Raw genomic sequence first — 23915 nt, 5'->3', positions numbered from 1 at the left:
CGCCTGCAGAAGCTCAAGAACTCATTGACATGGTTGCTAATAACCAGTTCATGTACACTTCTGAGAGGAATCCTGTAAGTAATGGGATGCCTCAAAGGAAGGGAGTTCTTGAAATTGATGCTCTGAATGCCATATTGGCTCAGAATAAACTATTGACTCAGCAAGTCAATATGATTTCTCAGAGTCTGAATGGAATGCAAGCTGCATCCAACAGTACTCAAGAGGCATCTTCTGAAGAAGAAGCTTATGATCCTGAGAACCCTGCAATAGCAGAGGTAAATTATATGGGTGAACCTTATGAAAACACCTATAATCCCTCATGGAGAAATCACCCAAATTTTTCATGGAAGGATCAACAAAAGCCTCAACAAGGCTTTACTAATGGTGGAAGAAACAGGTTTAACAATAGTAAACCTTTTCCATCATCCACTCAACAACAGACAGAGAATTCTGAGCAGAATCCATCTAGCTTAGCAAATTTAGTCTCTGATCTATCTAAGGCCACTCTGAGTTTCATGAATGAAACAAGGTCCTCCATTAGAAATTTGGAGGCACAAGTGGGCCAGCTGAGTAAGAAGATCACTAAAACTCCTCCTAGTACTCTCCCAAGCAATACAGAAGAAAATCTAAAAGGAGAGTGCAAGGCCATTGAAATGACCATCATGGCCGAAACCACAAAAGAGGAGGAGGACGTGAATCCCAGTGAGGAAGACCTCCTGGGACGTCCAGTGATCAATAAAGAGTTTCCCTCTGAGGAACCAAAGGAATCTGAGGCTCAACTAGAGACCATAGAGATCCCATTGAACCTCCTTATGCCATTCATGAGCTCTGATGAGTATTCTTCTTCTGAAGAGGATGAAGATGTTACTAAAGAGTAAGTTGCCAAGTACCTTGGTGCAATCATGAAGCTGAATGCCAAATTATTTGATAATGAGACTTGGGAAGATGAACCTCCCTTGCTCACCAATGAACTGAGTGATCTGGATCAACTGAAATTGCCTCAGAAGAAACAGGATCCTAGAAAGTTCTTAATACCTTGTACCATAGGCACCATGGCCTTTGAGAAAGCTCTATGTGACCTTAGGTCTGGGATAAACCTCATGCCACTCTCTGTAATGGAGAAACTGGGAATCTTTGAGGTGCAAGATGCCAGAATCTCACTAGAGATGGCAGATAATTCAAGAAAGCAGGCTTATAGACTAGTAGAGGACATGTTAGTAAAGGTTGAAGACCTTTACATCCCTGCTGATTTCATAATCCTAGACACTAGAAAGGATGAGGATGAATCTATCATCCTTGGAAGACCCTTCCTAGCCACAGCAAGAGCTGTGATTGATGTGGACAGAGGAGAATTGATCCTTCAACTGAATGAGGATAACCTTTTATTTAAAACTCAAGGATCTCCTTCTGCACCCATGGAGAGGAAGCATGAAAAGCTTCTCTCAGTACAGAGTCAAACAAAGCCCCCACAATCAAACTCTAAGTTTGGTGTTGGAAGGACTCAGCCAAACTCTAAGTTTGGTGTTGAACTCCCATATCCAAACTCTAAGTTTGGTGTTGGGAGTCTATAAAATTGACCTGATCACCTGTGTGGCTCCATGAGAGCCCACTGTCAAGCTATTGACATTAAAGAAGCGCTTGTTGGGAGGCAACCCAATGTTATTTAATCATTTTTATTTTATTTTCTCTTTACTATTTCATGTTTTATTAGGTTGATGATCATGTGGAGTCACAAAAACTACTGAAAAATCAAAAACAGAATGAAAAATAGAATTAAAAATAGAACACCCTGGAGGAAGGGCTTACTCGCGTTTAAACGCCAGTAAGGAGCATCTGGCTGGCGTTTAACACTAGAACAGAGCATGAAACTGGCGTTAAATGCCAGAAATAACCAGCATTCTGGCGTTTAAACGCCAGGAATGCACCCCAAAGGAAAACTGGCGTTCAACGCCAGAAACATGTTACAGACTGGCGTTGAACGCCCAAAACAAGCATGGAAGTGGCGTTTAACGCCAGAAACATGCTGCAATCTGGCGTTAAACGCCAGGATTGCCTACAGAGGGCGTTTACACGCCTAATTGGAGCAGGGATGATTAAGTTCTTGGCCCCACTGGATCTGTGGACCCCACAGGATCCCCACCTACTTCTTCTCTCCTCTTCATACCTTTTTATAACTCTCTTCCCCGAATACCCCTCACCAATCAACTCAATCACTCTTTCCCATCACCTCTTTACCACTCACATCCATCCTCTCTTCCCCAAAAACCCCACCTACCTTTAAATTCAAAATCATTTCCCTCCCAAACCCAACCCTAAATGGCCGAACCCTAACCCCTCCCCACTCCGATATAAACCCATCATTCTTTCTTCATTTTCGCACAATACAACCCTCTCTTCACCCCTTGGCCGAAACCCACTCTCTCTCCCTCTCCTCCCTTTCTCTTCTTCTTCTACTTCTTTCTTTCTTCTTTTGCTCGAGGACGAGCAAACATTTTAAGTTTGGTGTGGTAAAAAGCATTGCTTTTTGTTTTTCCATAACCATTTATGGCACCAAAGGCCAGAGAAACCTCTAGAAAGAGGAAAGGGAAGGCAATTGCTTCCACCTCTGAGTCATGGGAGATGGAGAGATTCATCTCTAAGGTCCATCAAGACCACTTCTATGAAGTTGTGGCCAAGAAGAAAGTGATCCCTGAGGTTCCTTTCAAACTAAAAAAGAATGAGTATCCGGAGATCCGACTTGAGATCCAAAGAAGAGGTTGGGAAGTCCTCACCAACCCCATTCAACAAGTCGGGATCTTAATGGTTCAAGAGTTCTATGCAAATGCATGGGTCACTAGAAACCATGATCAAAGTGTGAACCCGAACCCAAAGCATTGGCTCACCATGGTTCGGGGGAAATACTTAGATTTCAGTCCGGAAAATGTAAGGTTGGCGTTCAACCTACCAATGATGGAAGAGAATGCACGCCCCTACACTAGAAGAGTCAACTTTGATCAAAGGTTGGACCAAGTCCTCATGGACATATGTGTGGAAGGAACTCAATGGAAAATTGACTCAAAAGGTAAGCCGGTTCAACTAAGAAGGCTTGACCTCAAACCAGTAGCTAGAGGATGGTTGGAGTTCATTCAATGCTCAATCATTCCTACTTGCAACCGGTCTGAAGTTACTATAAACCGGGCCATCATGATCCATAGCATCATGATTGGGGAGGAAGTGGAAGTTCATGAGATTATACCTCAAGAACTCTACAAGGTGGCTGACAAGTCCTCTAATTTGGCAAGATTAGCCTTTCATCATCTCATTTGCCACCTCTGTAATTCAGCTGGAATTGACATAGAGGAAAACATCCTCATTGAAGAGGATAAGCCCATCACTAAGAAAAGGATGGAGCAAACAAGAGAGCATGGACCTCAACATGAGCATGAGGAAATTCCTCACCATGAAATTCCTGAGATGCCTCAAGGGATGCACTTTCCTCCACAAAACTATTGGAAACAAATCAACACTTTCCTAGGTGAATTAAGTTCCAACATGGGACAACTAAGGATGGAGCACCAAGAGCATTCCATCATCCTCCATGAAATTAGAGAGGATCAAAGAGCTATGAGGGAGGAACAACAAAGACAAGGAAGAGACATAGAGGAGCTCAAAAGCACCATTGGTTCTTCAAGAAGAGGAAGACGCCACCCTCACTAAGGTGGACTCATTCTTTAATCTCATTGTCTATTTATTTTTACTGTTTTTCGTTTATTATGCTTTATGTTTGTGTCTTCATGATCATTAGTATTTAATTGTTTATGCCTTAAAGTTATGAATGTCCTATGAATCCATCACCTCTCTTAAATAAAAAATGTTTTAATTACAAAAGAACAAGAAGTACATGGTTTCGAATTCATCCTTGAAACTAGTTTAATTATTTTGACGTGGTGACAATACTTTTTGTTTTCTGAATGAATGCTTGAACAGTGCATATGTCTTTTGAATTTGATGTTTAAGAATGTTAAATATGTTGGCTCTTGAAAGAATGATGACAAGGAGACATGTTATTTGATAATCTGAAAAATCATAAAAATAATTCTTGAAGTAAGAAAAAGCAGTGAATACAAAGCTTGCAGAAAAAAAAATAGCGAAAAAAAAAAGAGAAAAAGCAAGCAGAAAAAGCCAAAAGCTCTTAAAACCAAAAGGCAAGAGCAAAAAGCCAATAGCCCTTAAAATCAAAAGGCAAGGGTAATAAAAAGGATCCCAAGGCTTTGAGCATCAGTGGATAGGAGGGCCTAAAGGAATAAAATCCTGGCCTAAGTGGCTAAACCAAGTTGTCCCTAACCATGTGCTTGTGGCGTGAAGGTGTCAAGTGAAAACTTGAGACTGAGCGGTTAAAGTCAAGGTCCAAAGCAAAAGAAGAGTGTGCTTAAGAACCCTGGACACCTCTAATTGGGGACTTTAGCAAAGCTGAGTCACAATCTGAAAATGTTCACCCAGTTATGTGTCTGTGGCATTTATGTATCCGGTGGTAATACTGGAAAACAAAGTGCTTAGGGTCACGGCCAAGACTCATAAAGTAGCTGTGTTCAAGAATCAACATAATGAACTAGGAGAATCAATAACACTTTCTGAACTCTGAGTTCCTATAGATGCCAATCATTCTGAACTTCAATGGATAGAGTAAGATGCTAAAACTATTCAAGAGGCAAAAAGCTACAAGTCCCGCTCATCTGATTGGAGATATATTTCATTGATATTTTGGAATTTATAGTATATTCTCTTCTTTTTATCCTATTTGATTTTCAGTTGCTTTGGGATAAGCAATAATTTAAGTTTGGTGTTGTGATGAGCAGATAATTTATACGCTTTTTGGCATTGTTTTTACATAATTTTCAGTATGATTTAGTTAGTTTTTAGTATATTTTTATTAGTTTTTAACTAAAATTCACATTTTTGGACTTTACTATGAGTTTGTATGTTTTTCTGTGATTTCAGGTATTTTCTGGCTGAAATTGAGGGACCTGAGCAAAAATCAGATTCAGAGGTTGAAGAAGGACAGCAGATGCTGTTGGATTCTGACCTCCCTGCACTCAAAGTAGATTTTCTGGAGCTACAGAACTCCAAATGGCGCGCTTTCAATTGCGTTGGAAAGTAGACATCCAGGGCTTTCCAGCAATATATAATAGTCCATACTTTGCCCGCGTTTAGATGACGCAAACTGGCGTTGAACGCCAGTTCCATGTTGCAGTCTGGCGTTCAGCGCCAGAAACAAGTTGCAAAGTGGAGTTCAACGCCAGAAACACGTTACAAACTGGCGTTCAACTCCAAGAATGACTCTCCACGTGTAAACTTCAAGCTCAGTCTAAGCACACACCAAGTGGGCCCCGGAAGTAGATTTCTGCATCATTTACTCATTTCTGTAAAACCTAGTAACTAGTTTAGTATAAATAGGACTTTTTACTATTGTATTTACATCTCTAGTTTCATCTTTAGATCACGTTTGGGGGCTGGCCTCTCGGCCATGCCTGGACCTTATCACTTATGTATTTCCAACGGTAGAGTTTCTACACACCATAGATTAAGGTGTGGAGCTCTACTGTTCCACAAAGATTAATGCAAAGTACTACTGTTTTTCTATTCAATTCAACTTATTCCGCTTCTAAGATATTCATTCGCACTTCACTATGATGGATGTGATGATCGTGACAGTCATCATCATTCTCAACTTATGAACGCGTGTCTGACAACCACTTCCGTTCTACCTTAGATTGAATGGATATCTCTTGGATATCTAATACAGGGGACCGAGTCCGAGTTATTAGTGTCTTCGTGGTATAAGTTAGAACCCATGGATGGCCATTCCTGAGATCCGAAAAGTCTAAACCTTGTCTGTGGTATTCCGAGTAGGATCTGGGAAGGGATGGCTGTGACGAGCTTCAAACTCGCGAGTGCTGGGCGTAGTGACAGACGCAAAAGGATAGTAAATCCTATCCCAGTATGATCGAGAACCGACAGATGATTAGCCATGCAGTGACAGCGCATTGGACCATTTTCATAGGAGGATGGGATGTAGCCATTGACAACGGTGATGCTCTACATAAAGCTTGCCATGGAAAGGAGTAGGATTGATTGGATGAAGACAGCAGGAAAGCAGAGATCAGAGGAACGAAAGCATCTCTATACGCTTATCTGAAATTCTCACCAATGAATTACATAAGTACCACTATCCTATTCTATATTTTATTTATTTTCATCAACTATAATTTCTTAAAACAATTTAATCCGCCTGACTGAGATTTACAAGGTGACCATAGCTTGCTTCAAGCCAACAATCTCTGTGGGATCGACCCTTACTCAAGTAAGGTTTATTACTTGGACGACCCAGTGCACTTGCTGGTTAGTTGTACGAAGTTGTGAAATAGATATAAGATCATGAACGTGCGTATTGAGTTTTTAGCGTCGTTACCAAGGAATGGAATGATCACGATTTCGCACACCAGGGACTCAGTCCTCCTTTACAAATCTCGACTAAGGCTCATGCCAGGCAAGTTGAGATCGAGATGGGAAGGTCCATACAGAGTAGAGAAGGCCGAACCGTACGGAGTTTATCACCTTAGCCATCCTTCGAGCTCTGAACTTATCAAAGTTAATGGACATCGCTTAAAGCTGTACCATGGCAAGAAGCGAAAGAAAGACAAGGAACTCAAGATCTTCTGCTTGGAAGACCCCCACATAGCCGAAGACTGAGCTAGTGGACCATCCAACTTACGGACGTTAAAGCAAAGTGCTAGGTGGGAGACAACCCACCATGGTATGATCGTTCTTTTCTTTATTTTTAGTTTCCTTATTCAATAACTCTTCTCTTTATTAGTATATTTCGTGCATCTGCATTCACATACTTTGGCTTTTGAAAAAAAAAAATTTTCCACGCGACGCGACCGCCTCAGTGACGCGTCCGCGTCGCTAGGAGCTGGGAGAAAAAATAAAAACGAATAGAGAGTCACGCGAGAGCGTGGCTGGAGGCGTGCCAATGGCACAAATCATCCCACGCGATCGCGTCGCTGACGCGATCGCGTCATATGGGAATAATGGCCTCCCACGCGACCGCGTGCCCCACGCAGCCACATGACAAGGATTTCGGCGTAATAATGGTGCATAGCTGAAAGTTGTGCTAGAGTGGTGCTGGACTGGCGCCGGACGCGCAGTCTACCTCACGTGACCACATGCCCCACGCGGCCGCGTCGTATCCCAAAAATAGCCCACTCACGCGATCGCATGCCCCATGCAATCGCGTCACCCAAAATTTGGTATTTAATGATTCTGAACAGAGAGTTGTGCAAGTGCGAGGCGAGCCTCGCGCCGATGGCACAAACTGGGTCACGCGACCGCGTGACCGACGCGACGGCGTCAATCACCTTAAGCGCAAGTCACGCGACCGCGTGCCCCACGCGATCGCGTCGCTTGCAGCGCACAATTTTCCTAATTTTGCCAAATATCATATCTTTTTTCTCCCCAAATCCTATTTTCTCTTTTCCCCCTTATTTCTTCTTCCTACCTTCCTCCTTCTTCCTCCTTTCTCACTTTTTACTTTCTCTCACCCCATTAACAAGGTTTTCTTTCTCTTCTTCCCTCCTCACTTTTCTATTATTCTTCTTATTTTTACATGTTATCTTCTTTTCTTTTCTTTTTACCTTCATTGTTCTTATTTGCTTTTTCTTTCTTTTTCCTTTTTACTTGGTGTTATCAATTTATATGAGTCATTATTTGTAATTATATGCTTGTGGATTGTTATAAATTTGTTTGACAATTATATATTATTTTAAGGGATTACTTGCATGCTCATATTCTTATTTTCAAGAACTTATTCTACATGCATGCTATGTGTTTGTGAAAAAGCCCATATGGAATTATGAACTTCTCTACATTATTCTACTCTAATATTCAATGCTTGCTTTTCACAAAATCCTTTCACTATTTTATTAATTGAATTTAATTGTCAATCCAAACGTGATAATTTGTTACGAATGATAACATATTTCAATTGGACATTGAATGCTTGATTTATGCTACTCATGCCTTTGCCTGCATGCCAATAAACCTCTTGCATTCCATTGTACCACCTGCACTTGCTATATTTTCATTGATGAGCTTTTCACATGTAATCCGGACCATGTGTTAACGCCATTCGTCTTTATTGTGCATTGATTATCACTTACACCACCCTCTTCCTTGCTCTATCCCTTTAAATTTAATTTACTTTCTTTTTCCTTTTTCAGGATGGCCACCAAGAAAGGAAAGGAGAAAGCTACTCCCAAACAACCAACAAGAAGAGGAACAAAAAGAGAATTAGTGGCAGAACCGTCTTCCACTGCAGTCAAGCCCTCAACAAAGAAGATTAAGAGGATAATAAAGGTTGATGATAAAGAAAGAGCCTTTCCAGCAAAGGACACTGCGCGATTCTCCAATCGCTACTGTGAGCAGATGTTCCCCATTCTGGCAGAAAGGAATTACAACAACGAATACCTTCTTCTCCTCCCGCCCAATATTGCTACCTTTGTTGAGCCGCGAATTGCCCAAAGACAATGGGATTTCCTACAGAGACAGCCAAGGTAGGTCAATCTTTCTTGGGTAGTCGAGTTCTACTCCAACTTCCACCTGCCAACTCTGCAGTCTGTCTCTGTTCGTCAGAAGCAAGTCCCCATTACAGAAGAGGCCATTCAAAGAGCTCTAAGTCTTTCCCCTATTCCAGAAGGATTGGACGCCTTTCAAGAAGCCGCACTCAAGCGTCAGATGTACCAATTTGACTGGGACGCTGTTCTCAGAGTTATCGCACTACCTGGCAGCCGATGGATCTACGGATACCATCGTACCCACCCTAAGGGTATATTGGCTTCAGCACTTACCTTGGAGGCTTGCGTATGGGCACAGATCATGTCCCATTACGTCTTTCCGAGCACTCACGAGTCTTCTTTCACTGCGGACATGGCCGTTCTACTATGGTGCATCCTTACAGACCAGCCTCTGAATCTACCAAGACATATCCGGAATGCCATGGGACACGTACAAATTGCGGGCAACTTACCTTTTCCAGCCTTGGTCTCAGATCTTGTCTCAGCAGCCGGAGTCTCCTACAGAGCTGGAGACACCAAAGTCATGCTCCCACGGGATGATCAGTATGTCCCTAATGGGAAATACCTCAGACTTTCAGCAGCCACTACAAGCCTTCCCACTGCCCCAGTTGAAGATATTCATTCTTCAACACCACAAGCACCTACAACTGATGAACTGCTCCAGCAGATAATCAAAAGGTTGGATCGGCAAGAACAAAAAGCGAAGTTAAGAGAGCACCGTAACGAGCGCCGATTCAAACACCTCAAGGAGCTACTCAAGGGACGCTTCAAGGACTCAGACACCCCGGACTCCACTTCCTTTACCAGCACAGGGAGCCATGATGGTCCCAACTGTGGAGATACTGCTACCAGCCCACCCCTGTTCCTGACAGATGGCACCGAGGACGGTGTAATGCCTTAAGTGTGGGGAGGTCGGTCAGTACTTAACTTCCGGAGGCAATTTCTCTCCCCTAGCACCAATAAATTAGGATATTTAGTTAGATTTTTCTTTTATAGAATAGGATAAATTGCATAGTAATAGGTTAGTTGCATGCATGTTCTGCTTGATTGAAAAGACAATAAGTTTCTTCTAAGACTCTATCTTTGGAACAAAATTTCACTAATTTTAATTAAAAAAAATTTAGGTTAAAATTGCTTGAAGTTGTAATTGGAACATGATTTTTGAGCTAAAAGAACACACAACCTGTGATATTTGAGCCTTTATGAATGGTTACATTATTTAACCATAATTATTTTATTCTTGTGTGTTTACTTCTCTATGATTGTAATCTATATTTTGTTTCATCTTATATTTCCAATGTTTATTATATTTATATGCTTGCATATGATTGAGGCCATTATTTGTTTAGCTTACTTATCCAAATTAAGCCTACCCTTTTAATTACCTTTGTTAACCACTTTGAGCCTTTAAATCCCATTTGTTCTATATTTTACCACATTACTAGCCTTAAGCAGAAAAACAATTATACATCCCAATTTGAATCTTTGGTTAGCTTAAGATAGAAGTGTGTATTTTATTTAAGTATGGAAAATTGTGGGAACAAAAGAATAATAAGGGAATGAGGATAATATACTGGGAATTTGGATACCTATTCATGTGAAACTATAAGAATCAAAAATCTATGTGCATTGATGAGCTATGTTTATTCTTATGTTTCTATGTTTAAAAAAAATCCAAAAATATCTAATAAATAAAAAAGGGGACAAAATTACCCCAATTTAAGAATTCAAAAGTCAATGCATATATGATAAAAAAAAAATTAAAATAAGAGTTGAAACATGAGTATGGAAAGTGAAAGGAAATTTCTGGGTAGCTAGGTGTGAATTCTAAAGTTATATAGAGTATGTATATAGGTTATGTTAAAGTTTGGGTTAATTAAAGATTCAAATTATAAACTTACTTAGCCATATATGCATCCTTACCCTTACCTTGGCCCCGTTACAACCTTGAAAAGACCTCATGATGTTTGCATTGGTATGTTAAATGTTGTTGATTGGTTAGGAGAAGAACAAAAATTAGAAAGCATGATTAGAGAATGATAGAGTGATTACCCTATACACTAGAGAGACTAGAGTGTACATACACCATCAGTGAGGGTTCCATGCTTGAATTTCTATGTTCCCTGCTTTCATGAGCTATCTTCTTGCATTTTTACCTGCTCTTACTTTATGAGAATTGAATTAGTGGAGTTTGAATTATAATTGTTTTGAGGAACTTATTTACTATTGATCAAGTGGACAAGAATCATGTAGTTGCATTCATATATATAGTTGGCATTGCATTGCATTTCATAGGTTTTACATGTTCTTACTCATTTATTTTATCTCCTTCAATTAAGCATGAGGACATGCTAATGTTTAAGTGTGGGGAGGTTGATAAACCACTATTTCATGGTTTATATTGTGTTTTATTTGTGTGGTTTTATCATGATCTTTGCCCACTTATTCATTAAATAAGCATGCATTTATATTTCCTTCCTAAAGATGTTTTATGGTTGAAAACTTGCTTCCTAGAGACTTTTAATTATGTATTTTATTTCTCCCTTATTCCATTCGATGCCGTAATCTGTGTGTTAAGTGTTTCAGGCTTTATAGGGCATGAATGAGTTGGAGATTGGAAGAGAAGCCTGCAAAAATGGAAGGAACACAAGAAATTGAGGAGATGACCAGCGAGAAGCGACGTGGTCGCATGGATGACGCGATCGCGCGGAAGAGAGCAATTTGCAGCGACGCGGCCGCATGGACGACGCGTCCGCGTGGCAAAGCAGAAACGCGAATGACGCGTCCACATGAGCGACGCGATCGCGTGACGTGCGCGATCTGCATAATCTGCAGAATTCGCTGGGGGCGATTTTGGGCCCTATTTTGACCCAGTTTTCGGCCCAGAACAGCAGACTAGAGCCAGAGAACATGCAAAAACCAAAAAAAACGACATTCATTCCGCATAGTTTTAGTTTTTAGATCTAGTTTTACTCCTCCTCTAGATTTTCTCTCTACACATTCATAGTTTTTAGGATAGGTTATTTTCATTGTTTTGTATTGGGATATTGAGAAGAGTTATTTGCCTCATCAAGACTTCGACATTCTAGTTCGTTCTCTTCACTTGTCTCTTACTCTTCCATATTCCTTAATTTTATTTGATTTTACGATTGGATTATTTTAGCTTTTATTAATATAAGAATTACTTTTGCTTTCAATTAATCTTTTCATCATTACTTATCATGTCTTTCTTTAATTCCTACGTTGATGTTATGAATTTTGCATTTACAATGAGTGAGTAGTTCCCTAACTTGATGGGGAGTTGATTGAAAGGAACCCTTGAGCGGAATGTTCAAGAGAAGGGTTGTAATTGAGTTTATTGTTGGCTTGCTCTCTAGTTCCTAACACCAATCCTCCCAAGAGTGGATTGAAAATTGTGGATAGAACAGCATTCCAACTTGTTTGACTTCCCCTTACTTAGTAAAGGATAACTAAACGTAATAATTCTCAATTGTCAATTAATCTTGAAAGTATTCCATCAAGAATAGGGCTTCCATGTAATCAACTCCCAATCAAGGTTTTTATTTAAATTTATATAAATTCTCCAATTTAATTTTCTTTCATTCAATCAAACATTTTTTGAAAACATTCTGATTAATAAAATAGCACCCTTTCCTGCAACTCGTTGGGAGACGACCTAGGACTCATACTCCCAGTATTTTAATTTTATTTTCTGTGACACCCTTATAAATTGATAAGGCAGATTTTTGACGAGTTAAGAACTATACTTGCAACGTATATATTTTAACAATTTTTAATTCGCTAATTTCTACCAGCATCAAGATGCCATCTTTGCCATCCTTCCCGTTAGGAACCGAGCCTTCAGCGAACTGGTCTTGTCTTCCTCCACCTCCACCTCCACTTCTTCTCGAGCTAGATGATACCCCATTAGATGCTATGGGACAAAATGCTCCCTTTCTTCGTTCACCCGCTTCACCCACTTCACCCTTTATGTGCATTCAAAGGATTATGGCTCAAGAATTTGAAAGATTGGGGTAGGGGAGAAACGGCGTCGTTTTGGAGCGTGGGGACTAATACGTCCTCTTTTCAGAAGCTAGGGACCACGTGTCATCCTTTAACGGCCAGCTCAGCGCCACGGGAGCCACATCAGCGTTTTCCATCGGGATTAATGGCGTGACTTTAACGGAGGGGTAAATTTGTCCACGTTTTGGAGGAGTCACGGACCTATTTGTCCTTTTCTCTAAATATTTTTGACATTTTTCTAAAAATACTAGATCTTTAAAAGTATAACCAAAAATATTTTTCTCCAAAAAAGGATATTATTCAATCCTGTTGAAAGAGAGAGATGGAGAGAAGATTTTTTGTATTGTGTATGTTTAGAACGACAACCAAGGATATACTTTTTAGTGTAATACTCAGAAATAGCTCTTGTTTGATATAATATTTGAGATTTTATATTTAATCCAACAGCATGTATGATCGCGGTCATAAGGCTGGCCACACTGTGGCACCGCACAACACCACTCCTGAGTCAATAAAGCCGAGTCAAGGCATAGGTCCAGGTCTCTGCAGTCATTACAATATGTGAATAAGGAAGGCATCGATATTTCTTCGTAAAGGGAAAAAAAGAGTATTTGCCCATTTTGGTCCTCAAAGAATTTTGGACCAGACACTTTAGTTCTTAACTAAAATTAATTACTCGATTGGTCCCTAACAATTAACTCTGTTAGTCACTTAGGTTCTTTGTTTTGTCAACTCTAACGGAAGACAAAATAGTCCCTGAAAACTCTAACAGGGGACAAAATGGTCCCTGACCTCATCTGTTCGAAAAGGACACTGTTCTCCCCCAATTTCCATCATATCTCGCATAACACTAACAGTCTACCACTATAACTTCAAGCTACACAATGCACACTCTGCAACTTCAATGCTTACAAGAAGAAAAGTCCTCAACTTATTCTTAACCAATTCATACTCAGAAAACTAATGACTATGTCTCTCAAGTACTTGTCGTCTTCAATGGATCCCATGAATCTAGACAGCAAGTCTAATTTGTTAAGACCCGTTGTCTTCGCCACCGTCTTAGCCCTCCTCTGCCCTATCATCTCCATGACCACATTGTCCACCACTCCGATCGCTTCTTTCAGCTTCTTCTCTGAACTAATATTCAGTAATTGCTTCAGTTTTCATATGAGCGGCAACGGCAACATTGCTCGTTGTACTGATAGCTTGGATGCAAGGTCGAAACTGTTTGCCAACTTGGACTCTGAAAAAGAAGGAATAAAGCACTCAGGGTTCATTCTAAATGAGAATTTACATATGATGTCGAAAGAGAATCTTCTCATGATGTCCCAATGTCCAACAATCTATATTGCTTGCCGGAGAGTGGAGAAAGGCGTGCCCTTGGGGTAGGTGTGAAACTTGGTCTTGAGGATGTGGTGGATGTTGTCAGGGGTTGGAGGTGATGCTGTTATCGAGGACGTGGAGGAGGATGCTTCTGATGGGTGAAGTGCAGAGGAGGTGGGTATACCAGCCATAGAGATATAGGAAGTGTGTGACCCATGACATATTGAGGTAGGTGCAACACGCGTGATAGTTACACCATGGCTTGATCTTAGAGCTTAATAGGAGGAAGGAAAAGATGGAAAAGAAGATTGTGAAGATGAAGAAGGAAAGTATGAATGTTAGGGTTATGCAAGATGTGATGAAAATTGGGGGAGAACAATGTCGTTTTCGAACAAAGGGGTCAGGGATCATTTTGTCCCCTGTTAGAATTGTCAGGGATCATTTTATCCTCTGTTAGAGTTGTCAGGGACTATTTTGTCTTCCGTTAGAGTTGACGAAACCAAAGACCTAAGTGACTGGCGAAATTAATTGTTAAGGACCAATCAAGTAATTAATTTTAGTTGGAAACTAAAGTGTCTAGTCTGAAATTCTGAGGACCCAAATGACTTTTAACTTCTTCAATTCCTCTCTTTGCATTAAACCCTTGTTAAGCAAAGGAATTTACACAACCCACCAACTTATTCCAAAAAATGGATCTTCTCAAGATAAATTTTCACATGACCTTGTAGTGTGAAATCTATTTATCTTTTTATGCCACGTCCTACCTTTTAAATCAATAGTGAAAGTATATGGAACCCCGTAAAACTTTATATAAAATAAAAGGAAAAGTAAGATATGAATGGTGACCAAATTATATGATGATTTTCATTTGACAAATTTAATAATTTGGAGCTTGGACACTAATTAATACTTCATTCATTCCCCTTTTTTAATCACTTTGCATTAAGAAACTTAGAATCACTAATGAAGAGATAAAATAGTAGAATATTTTCAATACTTATATAAATTACAAGCATAATGATACTTCAACAATAAATAATGCAAAGAAAAACGAGTGACAAATAATAAGGAGCTGAGGGAATAATATGGAGCCACAAAACCCCAAGAGATAGAAATGTATTGATATTCTGAAAACTTGCCGGAAAAACATTGTATTGTTGCGTAATAGAAATCTATGTATTTTTTTGACTTTTCAGTTTCTTTTAGTAATTAGTAATGACAGGGTGACTAAATGATTCATTTTTGTTTACTCAATTTAGTATTTGAGACTTATCACCTCATTATCTTGTTACCCTCACTTCATCCTACTGTGATTATTCGTAAGTAAATACACATGAAATGATTTATGCAAATATTTCTTATTTAATTTGTCTTCTTTTACCTGCAAATGACATTGGATAGGATGAAGGAATGACATAGATCACGAAACTATCAATTTGCGGACCAAGAACATACATAGAGAAAAAGATCAACAGCTCATGGAAACTCTCTCTCTCTCTCTAACAAATATAGCTCGGGAAAACAATTATTACCAACACATCATGCTGCACACTTTGGTCGAGGGCCAACACAGCACAGACATGCTTGATAAATTCCAAGGATGCATCCCCTCTATGTTGATCACCCACAATTTGAGGAAGGCCAGATGATGTACTTGGGTCATCTTCTGATTTGCTTGCCCCTTTTATGTGAAGAACAATATAACGAAGAATTCGTAAAAGATTGTCCGTGAAGTAAGAGCTGATCTGTGGAATAGAAGGCAAAATAATTTAACAACTAATATTTTGAATCAAAATATGAGGCAACTTCAGTCCCTACTCCCCAAAGCTCTGTAATTGTTTCACCTGTTCTTTGATATATACTATCATTTCTGATTCCAAAGCCTCCGCAGCTCCAATGTTAATCGATGGGGTGCAGGAGTCACCATTCAGCATTGATTCCCTGATTCCTGTTTGCTTTTGTGCATAGCTCCAAGGAATATACAAGAATTGAGAAACAATGACAATGAAATGATCCTACAGGAAGACAGAATATAACTAAACAAATTAGAGATGAAGAATCCTTCAATAAAGGCTAACCAATTAGAATTCAATAAATCAATTCTCCATAGTTGCAATGCTTTGCCTTTAGAAATTGTATATTTAAAGTAAGATTCATGGAACGCAACTTGCTTGGATTTTCTTTGGCAAGTACTCAGCAATATTCCAGCTTGATATAATGTCAACTTGAGAGATTCATCTGATTTTGCTGGTATTCCACCATAGTTATACTACAGTGGGAAAAGAACAATAACTAGGCAATGATGCTGATTTGAATTAAATAACAAAAGAGTGAAATGATTGCAAGACTGCACAACTACATACACTTCAGATAGCACAAATTTACATTATAATTCACAGGTAATAATTAGATGCATTACCAACAACCAATAGGAGGAGGACTAAACAATTAACGAAAACACATGATGACAAAACCTGATCCATGAATAGCAATGACCGCCAAAACTGAAATGGTTCCAACTCAATCCATTCAAATAAGTCTCTACAAAATCAGCTAGACATAGTAAGAGCTTGTGGACAATATTTTTGTTCGGTAAAATATTGAAGTTTTTTCACTCTTAAAGAAGTCGACAAAAATCTACCAAAAATAAATAGGTTTAAATGTGATTATCCCAACATTTTTCAGCCACCATCACAGCGTGAGAACTGGTGCTGCGCCAGCAGGAGATTTTTCCCTTGTTTGTGAAGTCGTGGCACCAGAAGTTTCTTTTTGTTCGTGCAGCCATGATGCCATGGTGCTAGAACCAGCACCTTTATTCCATGTTTTTTGAAGTTTGGATGCGTAACGCCACGAACGTTGGCTGATTATTGGCCAGAGAAAGTTCTCTCCCTAACAGGACTGGGAAGAAAAATAGTTAACTTATGGCTTTTACAAGACAGACCTAGACTGTATAATTCTTAACAAACTGTCACAGTAAGCTTTGGCTGCAGCAAGATCATATTTCCGTGTCTATAATAATCTTTGAGAAGTTTGCAAATACAATTGTTGCACCTAACTTGCAGAACTCTGCCAACAACAGTGCAAAGACTTTTTGCATGACCTATAATACCTATGCAATAAAAAGACATGAGAATAAAGAAAAAATTGGTAAGAAATTTAAACTGAAATATTCAAGCCACAATGAAATGAACTGACAAAAGGCCAACAAGCATAAAACCAAAAATAATGGAAAACCTATTTTAAAGGTGGGAAAAAGTTGTAACATCTCGGGTTATCCAATTCAATAAACCTTCTTATTTGCCCTATCAAGTTGGCTAGTACATTTTGGAAAGATTAAAAATTTTAAGATAAAGAGGAAAAGAAGATGAATGTTGTTACCTTGTGAAGTAGCTGGTGAAGAGCTGGATCGTGAAGTTTTGACTGAGGGCTGCAATATAGGAAGGAATTTAGTAGTTATACGTGTAAAAAAGAGGAGTAGGAGGCAAGTAAACACAGTAAAAACCTGCAAAGCCATCAATACAGATGTTGCAATATTGCGTCCGCATATGTGTTTTGAGATGTAACTGCATCTGCATGGCACCGCTGAATCAATTGTTTCAGGACTCCAAAGGCATGTGCACGAGGCAGCCTCATCAAAGCCACTCTGATCAATAGTGGGATTAGCTCCGGAATTGAATTCATTATCAATTCCTAATAAAGCGCCTCCTTCCATTTCATTAACTTGGTTGCTTTTTAAAAGGGCAGGCATCCACAGCTAGGTGGTGTATCTGTAACATAAATAAAAATATTTATAAATGTCACCAAGTTATATGTACTTCAATCAATTAGTGAACATAACTCTCTTAATATCAAACCTTTAACTCCACAGTAACTTCTCTGGCTCCAGAATATGTAAGAACAGGTTGGTGGACCTATATCCAGATAGCACAGCATTAGCGTGGAGAAACTATTGTACAATCTTTCCCAGCAAACCTTTTAAGTAACCACAATTGAAATCTGATCATTATGTCAAGGAGAGTGGTTGCTTGATTCATTGTTATGTTTTTTTCAAAACTTGCAGATGCTTCCCCGACAATACAGTAGGTTTAGCAAATTAAAATGAATACAACTGGTTATTATATCATAAATAGCAGTTACTTCATCCTCCCCCCACCTCCCCTCACCCTGCAAAAATTAAAAGAAAAAAAAACGTAGTAGTATAGTCATCATTCAAAGTCTCATTCTGGAATGAAAAATAGGTGTCAGAGGTTCTTGGAAACAAGTTTTTTTTCCTGAATAGTAATAATAAGGATCCCTTAGGAACGCAAGGTTGAATCTGGGAAAAAGTGAAAAGAAAAAACATTGAAGCTTTAACAAGTTAAATATCTATGGACCTACCTCATCAAGAAAACAAGTCTCTTCATCATTAATGCCGCCTATATCAGGAAGACCGCCATCCAATATCCGTAGTGCCTACATAAGTATGAATAAAAATTTCATAAGACAAATGGCGCTATGCATATACATAAACTTATGAACTTATATTAAGAAATATTTTCTGCAGATTATACACCACAAGGGCATAGTATCTATCATCAACTAAATACTGCAAAGGTTAACTTACTACTCAGTCAATATACAATTATCTTAACTCACCTGCGAACAGTGTCAACATAAAATGGATTTTCACGCATGCAGATTCCTGCTTCACGGAGTTCTGTAACTGGTTTGTCAAGAACACGCTTGTATGCCTGTGAATGCCATCTTGATTCAGTATGATCTCTATTATTAAACAAAGTTGTTTAAAATAACAATACCAACCTTCTGGCAGTATTTCTTTAAACGGTCTTTCAGCCTTGATTGTTGCTCTGCCTTGGGCAGGTCAAGAAAAGGTTTTGATAACCTCACATTAGCACCATCAACAAAATCTGACTCAATCTGCTTCTTTATATGATAATAGTCACTGAAAGATTTCAAATAGATATTTCAGTCAATTCTTTAATAACTTTTACAGATATGCGCAAATAAATCTGCAATATGCTAATAATAGCAAGCATTATCCAAAAAGAGAGGCACACCTTTTCTTTGCCATGAATGTTTCTCCACGCCAAACCCACTCAAGTTTGCGTAGACATGTCTTTCCAGGACGGTTGAAATCACATGCAGTGCAAACCTCATCTGAAACAATTGACGTGGCTACAAATAGGAAAGAAACATCACATAAGGCAACATCATCCATCATAAATTCAGATTTCAGAAACATAAACCCCAGTAACACAGCATAAGCAGCACAAACATTCTTAAATTTTCTTCCAAATTTTTACTTGGAAGTTGATAGAATCAAGAATATATCATTTCTAACAGAAGTGATAATCCACATGAATTCTGGCCAGAAAAAGCTAAGAAACCATTGTGACGTTGTGGTGAGATGCATGGCCACTTTTGCAGGTTCCTCCTACTATTCAATTTTCTTTTCCAAAATTCAGACAAGTAAAATTGGACAAAACATTGATATTCTAGAGTTACCAAACTTATCCATATGCATTATGCACAGAAAGTCTCACGAGTACATAAGACCTCAAAAAGACAAACATAATTATTTCATTCTGTTTTCCTCTCATAGCTTAAATTCTTCAGGTTATAGTGGATGAAGACGTACTTCTTAAGTAAAGAAACCTTGTATGAATGCATATCCAGCTACAGAGTATTATTATAATATTATGGAAGACATACCTGAAGTCGATTTGTCAAAATTATGTTTGGATACATAGCAGCTACATCTAGATGATAAATGAGGGGGCATTCTTCACGTATTGGAACATCTCGTAATTTTGAAAGCTGCATTGACAGGGAGAAATTGGTTATGATAATTTTTTTTATTGGTGTCATAAATAAATATTTTAATTGTCAGGCTTACAACATATTCAAGAAATAAACTAATTATTAGCCACCATGATGGCATGTGAATGACATAACTGGTTTTGAAAATATTAAAAGCTAAACAATTACAACTTTAGACATCATTACAGGCTAGTAAGTAGTAATTATTCCTTTGTCTTTACATCAAAAGTTTAGTCACCAGCTCCAGTTAGATTCTCAAGTTGCTGAAGGACAAGCAATCGATAGTCTTTCCTTAGATGCTTGAATAGTGCACTATGGGTGAAAGAATCAGGCTGAACATCTCTGTCAAGCATATCTTTATACAACCTCAAAGCTTCTTGCCAATGGCCTGCGTTGCAGTTTTCATTTATTAAAATAGTATATGTATACTTATTTGCAGAAATACCCTTTGCTTGCATCTCCACAAAGAATTTGTATGCCTGATCCATCTTCCTCACTCGGCAAAGTCCATTGATTAAAGCATTGTAGGTGATCACGTTTGGATACACACCCTTCTCTTGCATCTCATAGAAATACATAATAGCAAGCTCCAGCCTTCCCCTGATTGCATATGAATGAATCAACACTGTGTAAGTGACAACTGAAGGAAATATCCCTTTGCTCAACATCTCATTGAACATCACTCTAGCCTTCATAAGATGGCCAGCCATCAGGTGAGCATGGATAATGCTAGTATATGTTACATGATCTGGAACAAGTCCATCTTTGATCATTTTCTGCACTAGTTCACTTGCTTCATCCAGATTGCCCAATTTACAGAGCCCATCAACAAAGATGTTATATGTTATCAAGTCAGGGGGAAAGCCTTTGGCTAGCATTTCTTCTTGCATACCAAAAGCTTTAGATGAGTCACCAAGCTTCAGTTCACCTACTATTTGAGTTATGTATGCATAACGATCGGGCTGCAGTTCTCTACAAAGCATCTCGTCAAATAGCTCCTTAGCCATCGGCAAATCTCCCATCATACAGGATCCTCTTACAAGAATTGTAAAAGTATATACATCAGGATGAGGCCCTCGATCGATCATATAATCTTTTAGATGCCGAGCAGCATCCAAGTCCCCCACCCTGCAAAGACCATCTATAAGCGTATTATAGGTCACCACACTAGGTACAAGGCATCTGTTTCTCAACTCATCAAACATGAGAAATGCCTCCCTCATGTTTCCCAACCTACTATAACCATAAATTAGTGTGTTATACGAAACTAAGTCCGGCACCAAATCCCTATCTCCCATAACCGATAACAGCTGCCTAGCATTGCTCACTCTTCCCCACTTGCAAAGACCATACATAATGGTATTGTAGGTCACGACCGTGGGCAAAACTCCTCTACTCAACATCTCCTGCCCAACGCTTGAGGCTTGTTCAAGCAAGCCTTTCTTGTAGCACCCGCGAATCAGAGGGTTATATGTGTAAGCCGAAACCTTGAAGCCCAACCTCAACATCTCCTCAATAAGCTCCCTGGCCTGATTCAATTCCCCTTTGTCAGACAAACCATTCACCAAAATATTATAAGTGACTTCGTTGGGCGAGCAACCCCGGCGCTGCATCTCAAGCAAGAGGCCCAGCGCCTGCTCCACCTCCCCTTCCTTGCAAAAGGCACCAAGCATAGTGTTATAAGTAACAGTTGTAGGCTTAATCCCACACTCCACCATAACACTATAAACCTCCCTAGCTTTGTTGGCCATTTTCCTATCCCTAAGCATCCTAAGAACCCTATTGCAATTCTTGACATCGGGCAAGAAACCATTATGAATCATCTTGTAAAAAACCAACAAGCATTTCTCAAGCATCAGCTTCTTAGTGCAAATCCAAAGCAACAAATCAAGCAGCTTAACCAAAGAGGAAGAGGAAGAAGCAGAAGAATTACCGTGAAGTAAAACGTCCATAACAGCTTCGGTTCTAACCGTAAGCAGAAGCTTCTCCATGACCCAGTAGGCCGACGTCATCAAGCCGTTCTGAGCGAGGATCTCGAGAATAACGGCAAATGCAAGATCAGATCCCTTGAAGCCTGGTTGACGCTCCACCCAACGAAAGGACCTTAGGGCGGCGTAGGGTCGATCCCGAACGGAATAAAGTAGCCGAACCAGAAGCTCAGGTTGGGAAACGGCGGCATGAAGCTGATCGAAAACTAAAGAAGGAGGAGGGTTGTTGGAGGTGGTGTCGGGAAGGACGTCGTAAAGAAGGTCAGGGTAGGAGTCGGTGGCGGTGGAAGTGGAGGTGCACAGAGGAAAGAAGCGCATAGCGAGGGTTATGGAGGTTCTTGAGGATCTGAGAGAGAGGGTCATTTGGCACTCTTTCTTTTCTTTTTCGTTGCTGTAACTTAACTTGGCATCGTCTCATCCATTTGCTTTCTCCCCAAATATTTTATATTTTATTTTTTTATTTCACAAGTGTTGGGTTGGTGGGCCTTAGGGAGTTTGGGACGGCGCTCCATAATCCAGCGGCGGCAATGAGGCAGAGATCAGAGAGGAGCCAACGGGCGAAGTGAAGGCAGGCGCAACGACGGACGCCGCAGCGACGGCGGGCTCGTGATCATTGGGTGGATGGTTCTCAGTGCAGTAGTAGCCAATTCACGCCAGACAAGTGCCGCGCGCAGTGACCGACGGCACTGTGGAAGACCAACGTGCAGGGACCGGCGGCCAAGTGGAGATCCTTGAAGGGCGGCGGCGCGGTGGAACCTGTGGTTGGTGGAAGAAGAGGGTCTTCAAGCTGGGTTTGAGATGGGTACGGGTCTTCAATCTGACTCGGGTTCAGGTTAGGCTGTCCGGCTCAAACGATGTCCCGACAAAAAATGAAAGCAGCAAGCAATAATAATCTTCCGGAGAGCGATTGCGTGTAAGAAATACAATTAATCTACATTTTGTAGAATTATTAAATATGCATATTTTGGATATACTCAATATATATATTCGTTGTATTCAATTGTGTCTTAATAAAATATAAAAAAAAATTATTACGTTTAGATACATCTAAATATCATCATCACATGTCAATTTATCTTTTTTATTGTTAACATGTTTTTTTCAAAATACTTTTGAAAATAATATATATTATTATTTATTCATGTCAAAAAATATTTTAAATATTTTATATAATTAAAATAAAACGTTAAAAATAATTAAAAAAGTAATGCATATTTTAATATAAATAAAATATCAAAATACCATTACGATTTTTACAATAATGCTAGGGAGCCAAAAACCAACCAAATGTTTCTAAGTGAATCTAAAACCTCTACATAGATGGTGCTTATGCTAGACATTAGGATGTTTCTTTTCTTTGTAAATTGGATGGTTTTGAATCTGTTTTCTGATTTATCATGTTTTAGGCATTTGGAGAGAGAAGGAGGGTGAAGAGACAGAAGCTAATTGAATCATCTTTCGTGATTCACGTTGCAATGATATTGAACATATTTCCTCCTAATTTGAATTTGGTGAAACATTTAATAACCAATATTTTAAATCATAAATAAATAAAATTAATTACTATATTTATAATTAATTAAGTTGTTCCATTCTTAGCTGATTTGGAGTTCGTTCCATGTACTTTTCCCGATTTTTATTTAAAAATACTTTATATTTTATAGGGCAAATGGAATTTGGATGAGATATTACATGATTCAACCAAACACAAAAATAAGACATGGATCAACCAAAAGCATGTATTTATATAATTCGAATCAATGTAATTCTAACTAAAGACAATGGAATTCAAATCAATGCAGTTTGAATTATGATGGAGTATGCATGCTAGGTAGTTCAAATCATGCTTATTCGAATTACGCATGGGAAAGTTCAAATCACTCCGATTCGAATTATGCTTGAGCAGTTAGAATCACTCTGATTCGAATTATATGGTGAGTAATTCGAATTCTATAATATACTCTTCTGCCCATTTTTGATATAATTTGTAATACTTTTCTTCTATTCTTTTATTAAAAAATTAATAATTTATTAAAAAATTATTAAAAAAAATTAATAATTTAAAAATTAAAAAAATATATATTTTATTTCATGCATTAAAAAAAAGTTAACAAAATATTTAATTACAAGACTTCTTTAAAATATTAAT

The 23915-nt window shown here is 39.0% G+C and overlaps 2 protein-coding genes across 14 annotated transcripts; both read right to left on the bottom strand.

The window, feature by feature from the left end:
• Nucleotides 1-15297: 15297 nt before the first annotated feature.
• LOC112754697 (DNA polymerase epsilon catalytic subunit A) lies at nucleotides 15298-18359 on the bottom strand. Of its 10 annotated transcripts, none has more exons than XR_011874437.1 (8): nucleotides 18336-18359; nucleotides 17813-18122; nucleotides 17461-17725; nucleotides 17337-17385; nucleotides 16433-17067; nucleotides 16130-16227; nucleotides 15803-15973; nucleotides 15298-15703 (listed from the first exon to the last, which is right to left on the bottom strand). XR_011874437.1 is itself a non-coding variant. In XM_072220960.1 (8 exons), exons 5-8 carry the CDS (start codon nucleotides 16439-16441, stop codon nucleotides 15458-15460), a joined length of 528 nt encoding a protein of 175 aa, XP_072077061.1. In that variant the 5' UTR covers nucleotides 16442-16499; nucleotides 16600-17067; nucleotides 17337-17385; nucleotides 17461-17725; nucleotides 17813-18117; the 3' UTR covers nucleotides 15298-15457. The 10 variants fall into 10 exon arrangements, 2 of the variants coding, with proteins under 2 accessions (XP_072077061.1, XP_072077062.1); XR_003814837.2 differs by lacking the exon at nucleotides 18336-18359 and having other exon boundaries at nucleotides 16126-16227; nucleotides 16378-16499; nucleotides 16600-17067; nucleotides 17813-18117; XR_011874433.1 differs by lacking the exon at nucleotides 18336-18359 and having other exon boundaries at nucleotides 16378-16499; nucleotides 16600-17067; nucleotides 17813-18117.
• A 657-nt stretch (nucleotides 18360-19016) lies between these two features.
• Nucleotides 19017-22800, bottom strand: LOC112754696 (uncharacterized). 4 transcript variants are annotated; one of them, XM_025802416.3, is made up of 3 exons: nucleotides 20000-22800; nucleotides 19671-19775; nucleotides 19017-19133 (listed from the first exon to the last, which is right to left on the bottom strand). In XM_025802416.3, exon 1 carries the CDS (start codon nucleotides 22127-22129, stop codon nucleotides 20009-20011), a length of 2121 nt encoding a protein of 706 aa, XP_025658201.1. In that variant the 5' UTR covers nucleotides 22130-22800; the 3' UTR covers nucleotides 19017-19133; nucleotides 19671-19775; nucleotides 20000-20008. The 4 variants fall into 4 exon arrangements, with proteins under 4 accessions (XP_025658201.1, XP_025658200.1, XP_025658203.1 ...); XM_025802415.3 differs by having other exon boundaries at nucleotides 20017-22800; XM_025802418.3 differs by having other exon boundaries at nucleotides 20224-22800.
• Between the last annotated feature and the right edge of the window lie 1115 nt (nucleotides 22801-23915).

The sequence above is a fragment of the Arachis hypogaea genome, chromosome 16 (assembly GCF_003086295.3).
Source record: "Arachis hypogaea cultivar Tifrunner chromosome 16, arahy.Tifrunner.gnm2.J5K5, whole genome shotgun sequence".
Taxonomy (NCBI): domain Eukaryota; kingdom Viridiplantae; phylum Streptophyta; class Magnoliopsida; order Fabales; family Fabaceae; genus Arachis; species Arachis hypogaea.
Note: the sequence above shows the minus strand (reverse complement) of the source record. Positions and strands in the feature narration are given on the sequence as shown.